Source organism: Haliotis cracherodii, unplaced genomic scaffold, assembly GCF_022045235.1.
Source record: "Haliotis cracherodii isolate W230 unplaced genomic scaffold, xgHalCrac1.p SCAF_9, whole genome shotgun sequence".
Taxonomy (NCBI): domain Eukaryota; kingdom Metazoa; phylum Mollusca; class Gastropoda; order Lepetellida; family Haliotidae; genus Haliotis; species Haliotis cracherodii.
Genome location: NW_027266343.1, coordinates 28,522,434 through 28,539,165, shown reverse-complemented (window position 1 = coordinate 28,539,165; position 16,732 = coordinate 28,522,434). Strand labels below are relative to the sequence as shown.

Here is a 16,732-nt window from a genome sequence, read left to right as displayed (position 1 = left end):
TTCGTTATTCGTATATGATATTAATTAAAATAAAAAGCTGTCAGTGCGGTTCTGTTGTGTTTACAAATGGCGGAAGTTGTCAAAATTCTGGAGCCGGTCAACTTTATGTGAATACTTTGTCAATGATATATGATCTAAGGTAGCTTTTACCATATACTTTGTCAGTGATTGTAGATGATAGATCGAAATTCAAATCCAAATGCATGCTAATAACAAGGATGATCCAGAAGTCAGTGATAAGACTGTACAGGCATCATCTCGGCTAGGCTAGTCATGGCGTGAAGACTACCCTATGGTTATGCTATGTACGATGACTGAAGGTCTCCCACGACAACGTATACAACGAGAGCTTAATTGTCCAACCCATGTTTGACATTATTTACCTTGTCATAGCTTGGCAAGATTGAAGATTACAGGGCGCAGCTTAGTTACAGGCCTGTCGAAAATCATTGGCGCCAGCTACCGGCTGTGATTCCAGCAATGTCACGACTGGGGACACCAAACAATGGCTTCACACACTGTACCCCTGTGGGGAATCGAACCTGGTTCTTCGGCATGACGAGCAAACGCTTTAGCCACTTGGCTACCCCACTACCGACTGTGACTCTCGCTTCACTGATTTTGTGTGGCTCTTCTATCGTTACTCTTACTATCCTTAATCCATGGATGTCTGAGTGATGTCAGACTAAAATACAAAATCTCAAAATATTTTTGTTTTGGTCATCTTAAATATCTTTTGATAACTTTAAATATCTTAAATGATAACACTTTACATTAATACAGGCTAGATTGAAGTATCTGCCATTTTGATGAGGGATCCACTACAGTGTATTTTTTACATAAATGTCTTCCTAAGTAATGGTTTCCAAGTTTTGGACTATTAATTTAATTAGACTAATAATTATTCAAAATAACCTACTATGTTTGGTTAATTTGTACCTCAGCATCAGTAGTTGTCATCTACATTTGTATTAACTAATCATATTGCTTCCTTAATGTAGCAATGTTATATTTTATGGCAATGAAATAAACTGCAAGCAAATGTAGAGATATTCACTAATTTTGAGCTTTGGAACATATTTTAAGAATTGGCACATTCTGGGAACAGAGTTAGAAGCATCAAACGAGTATGGCTAAGAGGTATCTGGTATATTGCATGTGTACCATAACACAACTTAATTCATCACATGCATTCATGAAAGTAAATATGAATGATAAAAGATATTTCAATAATATTTTCAGAATAATAATTGTAATAATTGATCACAGTGACATAAGCATGACTGGCATAAAAAAGGTATGTCAGAGTCAAAACAGTCCACATCTCATCATGCTCATTGTTCAGTAGATAATAGTTATAGTGCATGTATATAAATTGTAATGCATTAATAATTTCTCTTTCATTTCAGCTCTATTAAGTACTAAAACTGCAACATGTCTGGAGATACAGATCCAGTTGAACTGGATATATCAGGCCCAGTGGAGTTAGACCAGCTTCAGTTTGACTTTAGTGGCAAGTCAGATGCTGGGGTAGTTCTCAGCAGTGATGTCATCAAAGAAAACAATGACATTTCAACAGAACAGTCAGCACTCGTGGACCTCATCCCCATCAATATGAACAGTAATGCATCTTCTGGTGGGTTTGTAGACGAACACGATCATGTCAGGGTGAATGAGGAGAGGATAGTGCAACAAGAGGATGCACAAGATGAGGAAGCACTACGAGAGGATGTACAACAGGCTGGTGATGCACCTGGACTTGCTGTTACCAACATCCTGCTTGATGAGAAAATGATGGAGCATAATGAATGTATTGACACATCAGCAAGTGGTCTGAATGTCGTGAACAGTGAAGAGGCTTTGATGAAGGATGAGAATACTGACGTGCAGGAACAAGATCAGGTAACCCTTCACAGGACAGATGATAATGGTGGTACAGATACACAGGTTTACAGAAAGCTGAAACTTTAATGACGTATTTGTTTTGTAGTGGAAAAAATGGGTTACAGAGACACCAACCACTTGAAATCTAATGACTTTGGTAGGGACACTGTAGCAGATTTGCATGTTCTACTTTACCTTTGATTGCCATATGTCAGATGGAAACATTGCTGTTTTTAAATATTCAGGAATATTTTTTCTTCTGTAAACTTTGCTCAATAAAGTATTGATTTAAATTCTGAGTGTAGAAAATTTTAATTAATGATGATTGTACCAACTTGATTTATCATTTATTTATGGGCCGATGGGCTGAAATGAATCAGATAGTATGAGGGTGAGGGTCATGTTAAAATAATTACAGAAAACAATGAAAAAGACACACATTAAAAACAAACTTATGTGTTACTTCATTTGACATTTTGAATCCTTGGAGAATTATCCTCTGTTCATGTGCTCCACTCACTGACATGTAATGGGTGGTGGGGCAGCCGAGTTGTTTAAAATGTTGGCTTGTCATGACCAAATGCTCGCTTTAATTCCCCACGTGATGACAATACGCTAAGCTGTTTTCTGGTGTTCCCAGGCGTTGCCTTTCTATAATATTTTTGGCGTAAAAACCAGACTCACTCGCTCACTGATATGTGACAGATATCTTTCTACTGTTTAAAAGGACAGGACATCGACCGTTCTGAAGCATTGTTTTTGTAAAGCATTGTTAGAAAAATACACAAGCTTTCTCTTCAATTTTCCTCTAATAAAAAACATGACTGAAGCCAGTTTACTCTTCGCAGCACTTATGTTGTTGACTTCGCTGTTCAGGGCTGTTGTTTTGGTTTGAGATTTGAATCGGACGTAACACTTGGAAATTATTTTTTGCATGATTTAATAACACACAGAACCATCAATGTACTGTTCCTTTATTTAGCATATGTTTAACAGCAGAAACATTGCATATATGGCACTGACTTTTGCGCATTTGTGAAAGCAATCACTTGCTCTTGTTATAGTGAAATTATGGGTGACACTTAGCAATATGTTTGTCCTTTTTCCTAAGATCAGAACTTAATTCTATCATGTGAGATTTATGTGAAAGTTTGGCCTGGGAAGAAAGGTTAGTTGTACCCTTGCTTGAAGAAAGTGTTGAAGGCATCATCATAGAAGATGGTATACATTATCAGGGGAAATTAATCATCAGTGCATCAAAATTTAGTTCTGCAAGAAGTGACAATTGCTCTGATCTTGTCATATTTACTTCTTTCAGAATTTGCTGAGAGAGAGTGTACGATCTTTGACAGATGTGATTGTTGAATCTGGCCCTATCCCAGAAAATACTCGTCTCGATATTGTGTCATCTGCCAAGAAGTCTGGAGACTCTGGTGAAGATGATGATTCCGGCTCTGAGTTTGAAGATGAATATGCAGAACAGGAAGTTGTTCAGAAAGAGGAGTCTGAGTCTGATTCTGAGTTCGAGGTACCAGATCATCCGAATAAAAGTGGTTGCACTGATTTATCCCAAAAAAATGTCACTCCAAGTCTGTCAAAAGTGACCCAAGATCCAACTGCTCTGCCTTCACAGCCTGTATCAGAATCATCTCCGTCACCAGCCTCAAGTCCCAAAGTGCCATCCACTCCACCTGCCGTCCCTGCACGACAGCAGCCTAATGTTACAGCCCCATCTCAAGGAAACATCCCCACCACATTGTCTTCACACGCAGGGGTTGTCAGTCCAACTGCTGTACCCCCAGGCGGGGAAACCATCCTTCCTGTATCATCTGGGCTACCGTCCATCTCCTCCAGTGTGACCAGTTCTTCATCCCCACAACCTCTGTTGGACACCATGAATTCTGAGGAAAAGCTGCAAGTAAGTCTTGTTGGGCTTTCTTTGTTTTAATGCTTTAACAACATTCCAGCTATATTACATCTGCCTCTAAGTATTCAAGTCTGGACTAGACAGATCAGAGATTGATGTTATGAGCACTGATCCACATTGTATGATGACACACAATCTAGCAAGTCACCGATGAGTCACCTCTTCAACAAGCTTGCTCATTCAAATGAACATTAGTCCTGAAGGATTAGAAATGGGTTTCATTGTTACTGACTTTTCTCTGACTTCTGACAGAGTTAACAACTATAGTTGGCCATGACAGGATTCAAAGATACTATCTATCCCCATATTGTGTGGATTGATGCTCATGATGTCAATCACTGGATTGTCTGGTCCAGACTCGATTATTTACAGACCGCCGTCATGTAGCTGAAATATTGCTGAGTGCAGCGTTAAACAACAAACCGACCAACCATCCTGTTCTGTTTATACCTCTTGAATTATTTGACACAGCTTGAAATATGAGAATTATTCAGAACTGTTTTCATTCAATTCTTTACTCCTTATTTTGTCAACTAACTTTGTTGTTTCATCCCAGTTTTGCACTTTGTTTGGAATCACCATTCCTGCTCGTGGGTTTCTCCAAAGTGGTAAATGTCTGAGTACTGCATTACTTTGGGCTTTCCTCACACATTAAGCTGACACGCTGTGATATAACTATAACTGTTCAAAGTGACGTTAAACCTAACTCACTAGTTTGGAATCCTAGATAAATCTCTGGGCATCGAGTAAAAGACTTGATTTCAACGAGATTGATTGACTTTCATCTAGTCTTTCAATACGAAACCTTAATACAATTTCTAAAGGTGTCCACTTTGATTTCTGTTTGACAGAGAGTTCCTGAACCTCAGAGTTCTGATGACTGGGAGAATGTTACCACAATACAAGCTGGTGAGTTAAATCACTTAATGATAACAGTCTGTGCAATGCTAGTGTGTTTGGGTATAACTATAATCACAGGATGAAGTAATAATTTGTCATGTCTGTGGATTGTAATGACTGCTCTGATGTGTCTATATATCAGGATATATTAACCAGTGAATCCCACAGGGGTGTATCTTAGTGGTACAGCGAAGTCCTGATGACAAAACAAATCCTGAAGACATTGCTATTTACACGTGTAGAAATCACATCTAGATTATTATCAAATCATGAATACACAATACAAGTTGCTGAAGGAAGACAAGTTATGGATGCCAACTTACTGAATACACAATTTTTTCCAATTAGCACCAAGACCAAAACACAAACGCACATACAATGAAATGAAATCTAGTCAGGCATCAAGTTAACTTGATTTAACTTGCACCAGGAGCCTGTTGACATAAAAACCTGGTTGCACCAGACAAAACCAGGTTGCACCCTGGTCCCATAAATTTGTCAAAGCTGAAACATGGGCTAGCCTGCTGCCCGTGTCACATTAATGTGATGATGTATTGCACAGAGATTTGGGATATAGTATGGGAAACAACACTTAGAGGTACTGAATGTGTTAGAGCGATGTGTGGACAAGTGAGGGTTCGTCAGGCTAACTTTGAACTTTTTTTTATGTGCACTTTGTGTACTGAGGCAGCATTTTTCAGTAATAGGTTACACTGGTACATGTTTCTATAGCCAAGTTGAGCCCTGCTAGTACACATACACTTGCCACACAAACACTAGTATATGTAACATACTGAAATACTATTAACAAGATGTAGATATTTGCTTATCTACAGTGATTTATGTATCATTCTGGCATGAAACAAACACAATGATAACTTTGACTACCAACCATCCATTGCTTGTCTTATCTCCCCACTACAGAGAGAAGTGTAAGTGAAAAGTGCAGTGGTGAAAACAGAGAACTTAAAGTAGGACACTGAGATTTTAAACCTAACTAATCAGCAACACACCCAAGCTTCAACTTTGATTGATCGACAAAGATATACCTGTCCACCCTTCATTGCAGTGGACTGGTCCCATGAGCTGACACTAACAAAAGACTAGGGCTTTACTGATGATGCTTAGCTAACAACTACTTAAGTATCTCAAGCAGCCTGAAATGAGAAATACAAGTGTATGTACATCAATAAGGTTGTTGCTTGATAAATACATCAATAAGGTAGTTGCTTGATAAATACATCAATAAGGTAGGTGTTTGATAAATACATCAATAAGGTAGGTGCTTGATGAATACATCAATAAGGTAGGTGCTTGATAAATACATTAATAAGTCAGTTGCTTGATGAATACATCAATAAGGTAGGTGTTTGATAAATACATCAATAAGTTAGTTGCTGGATGAATACATCGATAAGGTATGTGCTTGATAAATACATCAATAAGGTAGTTGCTTGTTAAATACATCAATAAGGTAGGTGCTTGATAAATACATCAAGAAGTTAGTTGCTTGATGAATATATCAATAAGGTAGGTGCTTGATAAATACATCAATAAGTTAGTTGCTCGATGAATACATCAACAAGGCAGGTGCTTGATAAATACATCAATAAGGTTGTGGCTCGATAAATACATCAATAAGGTAGGTGCTTGATAAATACATCAATAAGGTAGGTGCTTGATAAATCTGAAATAAATACAATCCAGCACCACAGAACCAACAGCAAATAAGATGCACATTAAGCATATTGCAGAAAGGGACTTCCTGTTTATCCTCATGTAGTCATTGTTTGGTCTGTCTGTCTGTCCGCCAATCGCTGTCTATCCATCCATATTTCGTTTATGGAGCATAACTTAAAAAACGTGGAATATTTTTCATCCAAATTGGTACACGTATTAACCAGGTTCTGAAGTGGTGCTTTTAGTTATTGTGGGGGCCGAAGGGATTTGTCATCTTCTGATGACAAAAATTGATTATGTTTCTTATCAGAACAAAAATCTCAGAAAAATCCAATGTACTTTTTTCAATTTGTTTGGTTTCAGTCATTCCAACATCCATGCACTGTGTCCAATGAGTCTCACTATAGATGTTATTTATGTAAATTTTTGGTTTTAGTTTGTACCCCCATCACACCAAACTAGTTCTCAATACGTTGTGAAAATGTTGTCGAAAGGCCTCCAACTGTGTATGAGCGTAGTGGACGTAGTAGCTCTTTTTACAAACTTCATGGATGGGGAGGGTGCTCCAGAACTTTGAGTCTGCTCAAAATATTATCCCGTTCTGCAATTAGTCAGATTGACAACGTACTTAAAACGAGAAAGACGTATTATGAACAGAATTGCTGTACTTCGAACGGAATTGACGTACTTCGAATCTACTAGGGACGAGTTACGACGTGGTGCAGTCCGACATAAATTTCAGTACGTGTGCACACGGACCGGGTCGACTTCTCTTTGGAGGCATGATGTGTACATCTCGGAGCCCTGAACTTGAATAAAGACTGACTACAACGCACTCGGTATCCATAGGAGTCGGGCCAGGACGCGAATACACACGCACTTGGGACGAGATGAGCACATACTGCAAACGAGTTGGTCGGGTTAAGAATTAGTTAGAACTGGCTTGGACATATTGTGAACGAGGTTGAACTGGTTAAGAATGGGTTGAGAACGGCTACAGACGTGCTCGATCTGCTTTGAAACGTTGTCGGGTTGAGGTGAACGGGCACTTTTACAGGATCTGAACTGGATACAAACGGACTACAGACTGGCTAAGAACAAGATAAGAATGAGATAGACGTATTCAGGACTGCTTGTGACCTACTAGCATCATATTTTACGCCAAACTACGCGTTCTACCGGGATCACACCCCGTTCTAGTATTTTGTTTAGAACAGGATAGAACTACTTTGGTGTGATGGTAATATTACCTCACTTGTCAAGTGAGTTTATGTCATTGCCTTTTTGTCATCATTGTTAGTGCCATGGCGCTATTTTTTTATGTGTATAGGATGCAATTATTTGCATAAAACCCTGATCACTGCTTTTATCATTATGTGCTTTCAGAGTTTGCGGAGAACAAGAGTGCAACAGAAGGTAGTTAATGTTTTCTAGCTTTTTAAGGTAACATGTCATGATGCAAGAATTTTAGAAGTTCCTGTATGGTCTGAAATATCTGTCATGGAATTCTATCATTGCTACTTAAATATCATGTGGTATATTGGACCTGAAACATTGTCATGACAAAAGATCATTGATCCCCACTTCAATGTCATGTAGTATATTGGTCCTGAAACATTGTCATCACAAAAGGCCATTTATCCCCACTTCAGTGTCATGTGGTATATTGGACCTGAAACATTGTCATCACAAAAGGCCATTTATCCCCACTTCAATGTCATGTAGTATATTGGACCTGAAACATTGTCATCACAAAAGGCCATCGATCCTCACTTCAATATCATGTAGTACATTTGTCCTGAACATTGTCATCACAAAAGGCCATTGATCCCCACTTCAATATCGTGTTGTATTGGACCTGAAACATTGTCATCACAAAAGGCCATTGATCCCCACTTCAATATCGTGTTGTATTGGACCTGAAACATTGTCATCACAAAAGGCCATTGATCCCCACTTCAATATCATGTAGTACATTTGTCCTGAACATTGTCATCACAAAAGGCCATTGATCCCCACTTCCATATCATGTGTTATATTGGACATAAAACACTGTCATCACAAAAGGCCACTGATCCACTTTATAATATCATATAGTGCATAGGACCTGGAACAATGTGATCACAAAAGGCTACCACTGATGTCTATTTCAACAGTATGTTTGTTGGTCCCTGAATTATTGTCACATCAATAAGAGTGAGATACACTCTCCCTGTAAATGTCTGTTATATGTAATTTTCAATGTATTCTCAACTCTATGCCTATTTAAGTATAAAGACAGTCAACGTTGCCAGGTAGCTGCTGGGTAGTTTCCTTTCTTAACCATGTTAACGGAGTAAAATTCAAGACACTACACAGAGTAACATTTATCATGATGATCATCTTGATTATGACCATGGACCAGTAATGAAGACATTTTCAGTGCCTATGGGCTAGAATTCATTGCTATCAAATAGCCAAAATGCTTTGCTACTAAATAATGGGTGAACACAGATGGTTGTAAATGTGTGAACTTCTAGCTCAACATGCGACACACTTTATGAATCCCGTCCACACTTCCAGGCAGCACGACCCAGGCCTACCAGACCCCCCTGCTCTCTGCCCAGGATGCAGTCGACCATTTCAGGAAGTCGGATCTCTCTGCTGTGAAGGTTAGAAAATATATTCAGGTCATCACATAACACGTATCCCAATGCTTTGTTCATGATATGTTATATGTATCACATGACATATTTTGGAGAAAAACTGCATGAATATATTGTAATTTGGATGTAATCCGTGTAAAAAAAAAGCTGATTAATGTTCCAAAATCACTTATTGATGTCATTTTAAGATTACACAAATACACATTCAGACTTGATAACAGACTTTATATGGGAAAGAAAAATGTCCATCTTTACTGATTTGAAGACTATCTCAGCTTTAGAAATTGGGACTAGTCCTATAGTCCTTGCCAAACTGCCCAATAGTTAAGGTATCACAAGGTCTAGTAGAAATTGGCCCTTTTTAAGGGTTTTGCAATATGTTATCTTTATATGGACTTGTGGACGAAAACTGTCAGTTTCTACCGCTGCTATCTGATGTCAAAAACCTTATACAATCAGATCTTTCACTCTGATAAGTTGTGCGGTCGGGTAGCCTAGTGGTTAAAGCGTTCGCTTGTCACGCAGAAGACCCGGGTTCGATTCCCGACATGGGTACAATGTGTGAAGCCCATTTCTGGTGTCCCCCGCCATGATATTGCTGGAATATTGTTAAAAGAGGCGTAAAACTATACTCACTCACTCACTCTCTCACTCTGATAAGTTACTTCTGCATGAATATGTGAGGACACCTCAAATGGAGCTCTTGTCAGGTGGACGGACCATCAGGGTTGACACTCTAAAGTCTTGGTAGGAGTGAGTGAAGCATTCAGGCAAGCATATTTCATTCTCAAATCTTGAAAACGATCTTCACTTAGGGAGATAACATGGGTTGTCAGCCTCTGACAAACCTAGAAATTGAATCAGGGTAACTCAGGATTCTGGTGTCCTTAGGGGTGCAACTCTGGACAACAAATTGAAGCGCCTTAGACAGCTGGGCCACCCATGTCCTCGAGTATACTTTGAATAACTTGAAAAATATGAATACTTATCGCACAGTGGCTGACCCTTCTTATAGGACGATCAGTAGGTCCCACTAGTGACATACACAAAAACCTACGTAAAGGATGAATAGATGATGGGATTCAGTAATTACAGCTCGGTTCTTTAATGAGTAATGATGACAGTTTATACTGTCTTTATACTAAGACAGAAAAACACTGAAAATAATGGCAAAATACAAGTTTGGACTGTAGACTCAAAACTTATTTGGGACAGACTGTATGTAAACTTTGTGTTCAACATGTCCTCATGTATTTGTTGCAGCCAAACGTGCGGACGTCCATTGATAGGCATGGGTTGTCAGCATTGGCATACTTCTTGTTTGGACCGCCCAAAATACACAGAGACTTGTTACCCGAGAGAGACCTCATCTTCTGTGTGGCTGGATGTGAGTGTACAGGACTTGTTAACAAACCAAGAAAATCTTACACCATTTTGACATTGAAAAGCATGGCAGCTTATCTCAATAGTAATGCATATTCTGTAAGCAGGGATTTCATTGTAAGCCTGAAAACAGACACAAGGTCACAGTTTGAACCTCTTAGTCAGGTAAACTTGTGTTGGAGGTATTCACAGTTTGAAAGAACGGGAAAGCGAATCCTGTACTTACATACCATAGTGTCACAAGTACCCCCATTGAGGCTGAAGGATGCCTTCAGATGAAGCTGCAGTGTTGATCAATATCACTTTGTAGCATATTTAAAAAGATGTGAATTGCTACAGAATTAAGTATGTATTGAATTATGTCATTGATGTCAGAGTTGGTCAAAATTAAGAATGAAAGTCAAGATATTGTGTACACAAGCCTTTAGGGATGTCTACTCCACACTTAGCAACCTTGGCCTTCATTGTCATCCAATCACCTTACGTGAAATACATACAAAGGTTGATGCAATCAAAAAACCCATAAGAAATAGTGTATATTACGTTTTGTCAAATCCAATCATAAATACTCGCGTTATTGTATACACAAGTCTTTTTTATGCCTAATTAATATTGTCCTTGTCATAATTCTAAGCCAAGATGTGTGTTTTTAGTTTACAGATTCCACAACCCTTGACATGCTTAAGTATATAAAAAAAGACTGTGAATAGAACTTTTGTGTTTAGGTCGCCTAATGCAGTCATCACACAAAATGTTGAGCATACATTAAGTTACAAATTGCAAAACCTAACAGGACAAGTTGACACTGTAATCATTATTTATTTTCCGCCTTCTGACAAGTATTTTTCAGACGACAAAGCTATAAAAAGATTTAGAATAAAATGGGCAAATGTAAGGTCGCTAGATTCAAATACCATAGCAACAGTGCCTTCTAACACTGGGTACTGCAGCTTCATCTCCCCATGGCAACAGAATACACTCCAGCAAATAGTGTCTGTTTAAGTTTCCTGCTGTCTACTCCGGGGCTGGACAGATGCCTGAAACCCCATGCTTGTTGACACTTGTAAGACTAGACCAGGGGTCAGGTGGTTACAATGTAACTGTTCAGATCCGTTACCTTGTCTCTGTAGGTTCCTACTAAAATGTTTTCTCAGTTTCTCAGTGTCATGTGTATCCTTCTTTACCTTGTAGCTCAGCTGGACAATGAGGACAGAACACATGTACACATCCTTCAGTCCATCTACCGCACCCTCACAGGATCTCGCTTCGATTGTCAGCGCTTCGGCAGTCACTGGGAGGAGATTGGTTTTCAAGGTCTTAGACTCTATCACTTTAATAAAGTCACCCTTGATTATCCAGTGTATTATATTCGTTCTTTCTTATATGAATTATACCTGGGACCCATTCGCCACTACAGCTTCGTTGGGAAAATGGACCTCACCATCTCTATGTCTCTTATCACTAACACAGAAACTCTCTCGCTCATTATCTTGAAATCATCAACCAATCAAAATTTCCTCATCTGAGTGTGAGTCAGGCATATATTAACATTCATAATCACAGCTTTGTACATGAGAGTCCTCAATATATACTACTTAAAAGAAGTTAAAGTACACCTGATATCTTCACATAACTACAGTTCTTCTGTCATGTCAGGTGTGTTTAACTTCTTTTAAGTAGTATGCAATGACGGATCCAACATTCCTTAAAGGGAGGGGTCCACAATACCCAAATCCTCTCTCAGATAATTTTACTGCCAACAACATACTACATTTGGTTTTCAAAAGGAGGTGGGGGGGGGTGTCAGGGCCCCTCCTCTGGATCTGCCTATGGTGTGTGTAATCAAAAGTTAGGAATGACCTTTAAGATGGAAAAGGTGTATTCCAGACTATAAAAACAAGGATGTCCTCATTCTACAAGATGCTCTCTGTTGGATTTGAGAAGGCACACATGAAGGCGGGTCAAGTGTTGGTAATATTGCCCCTTGTTTCAATCATGAAAGAAAAGTGGAAAGGGTATTTAACAGAATAGAATGCAGATATGATACACTGGATAACTGAGGATGATGTCAAATTGACATGCAATCTAAGCAACATGAAATGGTTTGGTAGGAAAACTATCTTATGTTATACACACCCTTGATGATCCAGGTTAGAATAGGTCTTCAGCAACCCATGCTTGGCGTAAGAGCAGATGTAACGAGATTGGGTGGTCAGGCTCACTGAGTTGATATATGCATGTCATCATATCCCAGTTGCATAGATCGATGCTCATGATGTCAGTCACTGGTTTGTCTGGTCCAGACTTTATTAGTAACAGTCACAGTCATATAACTGGAACATTGCTGAGTGCAGTGTTAATAAAGAAACAAGACAAAACATGTTTGTACCTCTTATTTGATCAAGTACCTAAGTGTGATTAGTGAAAATGGCTGATTTTGCAAACTAAAAGAGGTTTTCAGGAAATCATTTTGTAATATTTGAACATGAGCAAAGATTACTAAGATTACTTTTTAGCCTCATGTTTGTGCTGTCGTTTTCTACATCTCCTAAGAAAGTCAGCTTGGGCCAAAGAAGTACTATTTTGCTAGAATCTGTCCTTTACTAAGAAAGTGTTATCCCAATTATAACATTTGTTACATTTGACCACTTTCTAAATGGCATTGGTGTTCATAGCTTTCGGCCAAGGGAGCCGTGCCACTTTACACTTGTCAGAGGGGTACACAAAGTTCGTGATCTAGACAACCAGTTGTCAGACTTTCATTTTGTGGAAGCCTCGGTGGATTTGTGGGTTAGGTCGCTGACTTTGTGTGCTGGCGATTAGGTGCTCACTCCTGCAGTGTGGGTTCGAATCCCAGATGGGACATTACCCCAAACAGTACTAGAATCTGTACTTTACTAAAAAAAGTGTTATACCAAATATAACATTTGTTAAAAATATTTGTCCAAAGTTTGGCACGGTGATCATTGATATTTGTTCATTCTATCTCAGGTCGCGACCCTGGCACCGATGTTCGCGGTGTAGGAATGCTGGGATTGCTGCAGCTTCTGTACTTTCTGCGTAACCCAAAAACAGCACAACTCGCTCGGGACGTGTATAAACTGTCTCTTCATCCCACACAGGTTTGACTCAAAATAAATGTTCTACAAAAATTAAACAAGAAGTGAAATGCAGACCTTGTCTTTTGAAAATGATTTTAAATGTTATTTTACTGAAAATCTCTGATAATTAATTCATCATGGTTGAATGCAAACTACTATAATTAATCTGAGTGCTGTTCAAATATTTAGTATTTCATTGATGATTGCTCTTTTCCTCTTTTGAGTTGTTCTTAATAATTAAAAATTAGTAAGATTTGATAACCATACAAAAACAAGTTTTACCATTTTAATGTGCAACAGGTAATGTGTTCTAATTAGAAAGACTTCAAACATTTTCATTAGATATGACTTGACAGATAAATGAAGATTCTCTATTGCTCTGTTCTGATACTTGTACATGTATGTATGATGTGTTGCTCTGTTCTGATACTTGTATATGTATGTATGATGTGTTGCTCTGTTCTGATACTTGTATATGTATGTATGATGTGTTGCTCTGTTCTGATACTTGTATATGTATGTATGATGTGTTGCTCTGTTCTGATACTTGTATATGTATGTATGATGTGTTGCTCTGTTCTGATACTTGTATATGTATGTATGATGTGTTGCTCTGTTCTGATACTTGTATATGTATGTATGATGTGTTGCTCTGTTCTGATACTTGTATATGTATGTATGATGTGTTGCTCTGTTCTGATACTTGTATATGTATGTATGATGTGTTGTTCTGTTCTGATACTTGTATATGTATGTATGATGTGTTGCTCTGTTCTGATACTTGTATATGTATGTATGATGTGTTGCTCTGTTCTGATACTTGTATATGTATGTATGATGTGTTGCTCTGTTCTGATACTTGTATATGTATGTATGATGTGTTGCTCTGTTCTGATACTTGTATATGTATGTATGATGTGTTGCTCTGTTCTGATACTTGTATATGTATGTATGATGTGTTGCTCTGTTCTGATACTTGTATATGTATGTATGATGTGTTGCTCTGTTCAGAACTTCCCGTTCTGTGTGATGGGCATCAACATGTCCCGCATCTGTATCCAGACTTTACGGGAGGGACTTCTCAACAAGTGAGCAATAAAACTAACATTAGGATTTGTAAGTTTACGAGTGAAGGTCAGTGGGTCTCTGCCATGATCCAGATACATAGACCGTGCAAGGTTTAGGGTGTTCCGTGGATTAATTACAACCACCACCAACACACAAGGACCTTCCTGAATTTCCAGCATATGGTAAATGTGTTTTAATGAGAGGAAGCGAGCCCATCATATGATGTGCTGTTGTGTTGTGAAAGAGATAAAATGCACGTGCAGAATTCTATTTCTCAGACGTTAAAGGATCCGATGATGATGGTACAAATACCCAATTCACATGAATTATGATCAATGATTCCTTATGCTTATAGGTTCTGTCAAGTCTGCATGTAAAACAGACACCCCAATGTAAATGACACCGAAATACGAGCAGTGAAACGCAACTGATTCACTCACAAGAATGTATCACAAGCTAGTTTCTCTGTATTTATTCAGGGAGTGCAATAGGAGGATGCAAGTGATGGAGGTTGTCAATGAGTTCTACGTTGGGACGTATTTGCACCTGTATCAGATCTGGCGGAAGGGAAAGACTATCACTGATTCAGGGCATGTTATTAAAGGTAAGACTTGCAATTGAGGCACAAGCTTTTGGAGAATACATAGCATAGAGAGAGAATGCATTCCTTGCACTGTTAGCATAGGAACTTGAATAGGGTCAAAATAACTTCTAAACCTATGTGTAATTGAAGTTTGTTGAGTCACTGATACCTTGGCTGTACAGGCTTAGGTGATGTTTTCCAAGAGGATATATGACCACCAGATAATGTGTTTGTTTCATCTGACAAAGTTGACAGTTCATGAGTGGTGAAGTGGATGTTTTCAGGACTGTTGTAGTCATGTGACAAGAGATTTGATAAATATGTTATATGAAAATTAAGAAACTCTGTTTATCTTGTATTACGGTCAACCGAGTAAAGTTGCAGCAGAAAAACTTTTTTCACACAGCAATATAAATTGTTTTATCACTAAATGCATAATAAATGATAATATTACGTTGTCTCAGTGATGAGAAATTTTGGCATTTAGGGGGAGAAACAATAGGAAGGCATATATAGATTAGCAGTGATTTCAATGAGAGTGTTGTAAGTCAAGTAATGGTTGATTTTTTCTTCATGACCACATTATTTTTGTAGAAGTAGAGGGCCTTGCCAAGAAGAATACAAAGGGTGTGTTCAAAAACCTGGATGATTATTGGAAGAAGAAGCCAACAGCTGATGTGGCTGTGGAGGACGGCACGGAGGAATTCCTCAGTGTGTGCAAGGTGGAGGCTGATGAGTGAATGGGGAGGTTGAATGTGGACGTGGATGGAGGGGTACTTGGAGGAGAGTTGGTCAGTGTGTGCAAGATGCAGATGAGGTGGGTTAGTGGGTCAGAGATATTACCAATTCATCATTGGAGGGAAAGTTTCTCAGAGTGATTAAGGTTCACACTTTTAAATATTTCTTAATGAAAAAACATCCTTAATTAGTAAGAAGTAAAATTAAAGAAGAAAAATGTCTTACAAACATATGCTTTTTCCAAACTCCTTGCCATAAGTTCAAGGTAATTGTTTATGGTGTAATGCAAGTAGCCTTTTGATCAACAGGAATGTTCCTCAAACGGCCAGATCAAAAACCCTATGTTGAATGTTTATCTTTGCTATCAAACTCCTGCACTTTTTGGTATACTGTCTTCAAAACATGAAATCATGATAGCAATTTTCTCCATGAAACAGACATTGAAAGGGAGCACTGAATATGCATTCGGCTCCTGAAAGAAGCGGGTCGGAAGAACATCTTCCTGTTGATTGAAAGACTAAGAGAGGACCATTTTGAAATGTTGTTTAATTGATGTTTTCCGTCCAGTAGATGTGAATCTGTATATTGTGAAGGATCTGTTGTAGCTGATACTATTATGGAGGACTGAATATCACAGTTAATAGCAATTGTAAACAATGGCTGCCCTAGTTGTGTTGTAGATGTGATGTAGATGCTGCACTTGTTGGAGATGATTCAGTTGTCATGTGTTAACCTGAGGGATGAGGGGGAGGCAACTATAACATGAATCGTGGAACACCAGTTCCTACTGCATGTGACAGGCTGGCTGAGTTTGTCGTCTCAC

General features: G+C 38.6%; 1 protein-coding gene across 1 annotated transcript; it reads left to right on the top strand.

Annotated features, from left to right (window-relative positions):
* The first annotated feature begins 53 nt into the window (after positions 1-53).
* On the top strand, positions 54-16,732 carry LOC139453084 (uncharacterized). Its single transcript, XM_071234707.1, has 12 exons — positions 54-139; positions 1,410-1,902; positions 3,203-3,802; positions 4,663-4,720; positions 7,778-7,807; positions 8,954-9,042; positions 10,300-10,423; positions 11,611-11,733; positions 13,411-13,541; positions 14,532-14,608; positions 15,068-15,192; positions 15,766-16,732. Exons 2-12 carry the CDS (start codon positions 1,435-1,437, stop codon positions 15,909-15,911), a joined length of 1,971 nt encoding a protein of 656 aa, XP_071090808.1. The 5' UTR covers positions 54-139; positions 1,410-1,434; the 3' UTR covers positions 15,912-16,732.

Excerpts from the sequence above, each read along its gene's own strand:
- LOC139453084 (XM_071234707.1), top strand. The coding sequence starts at position 1,435 with ATGTCTGGAGATACAGATCCAGTTGAACTGGATATATCAGGCCCAGTG. Across the intron at positions 11,734-13,410 it reads GGAGGAGATTGGTTTTCAAG|GTCGCGACCCTGGCACCGAT; the intron begins GTCTTAGACTCT and ends ATTCTATCTCAG. Across the intron at positions 15,193-15,765 it reads TTCAGGGCATGTTATTAAAG|AAGTAGAGGGCCTTGCCAAG; the intron begins GTAAGACTTGCA and ends TTATTTTTGTAG.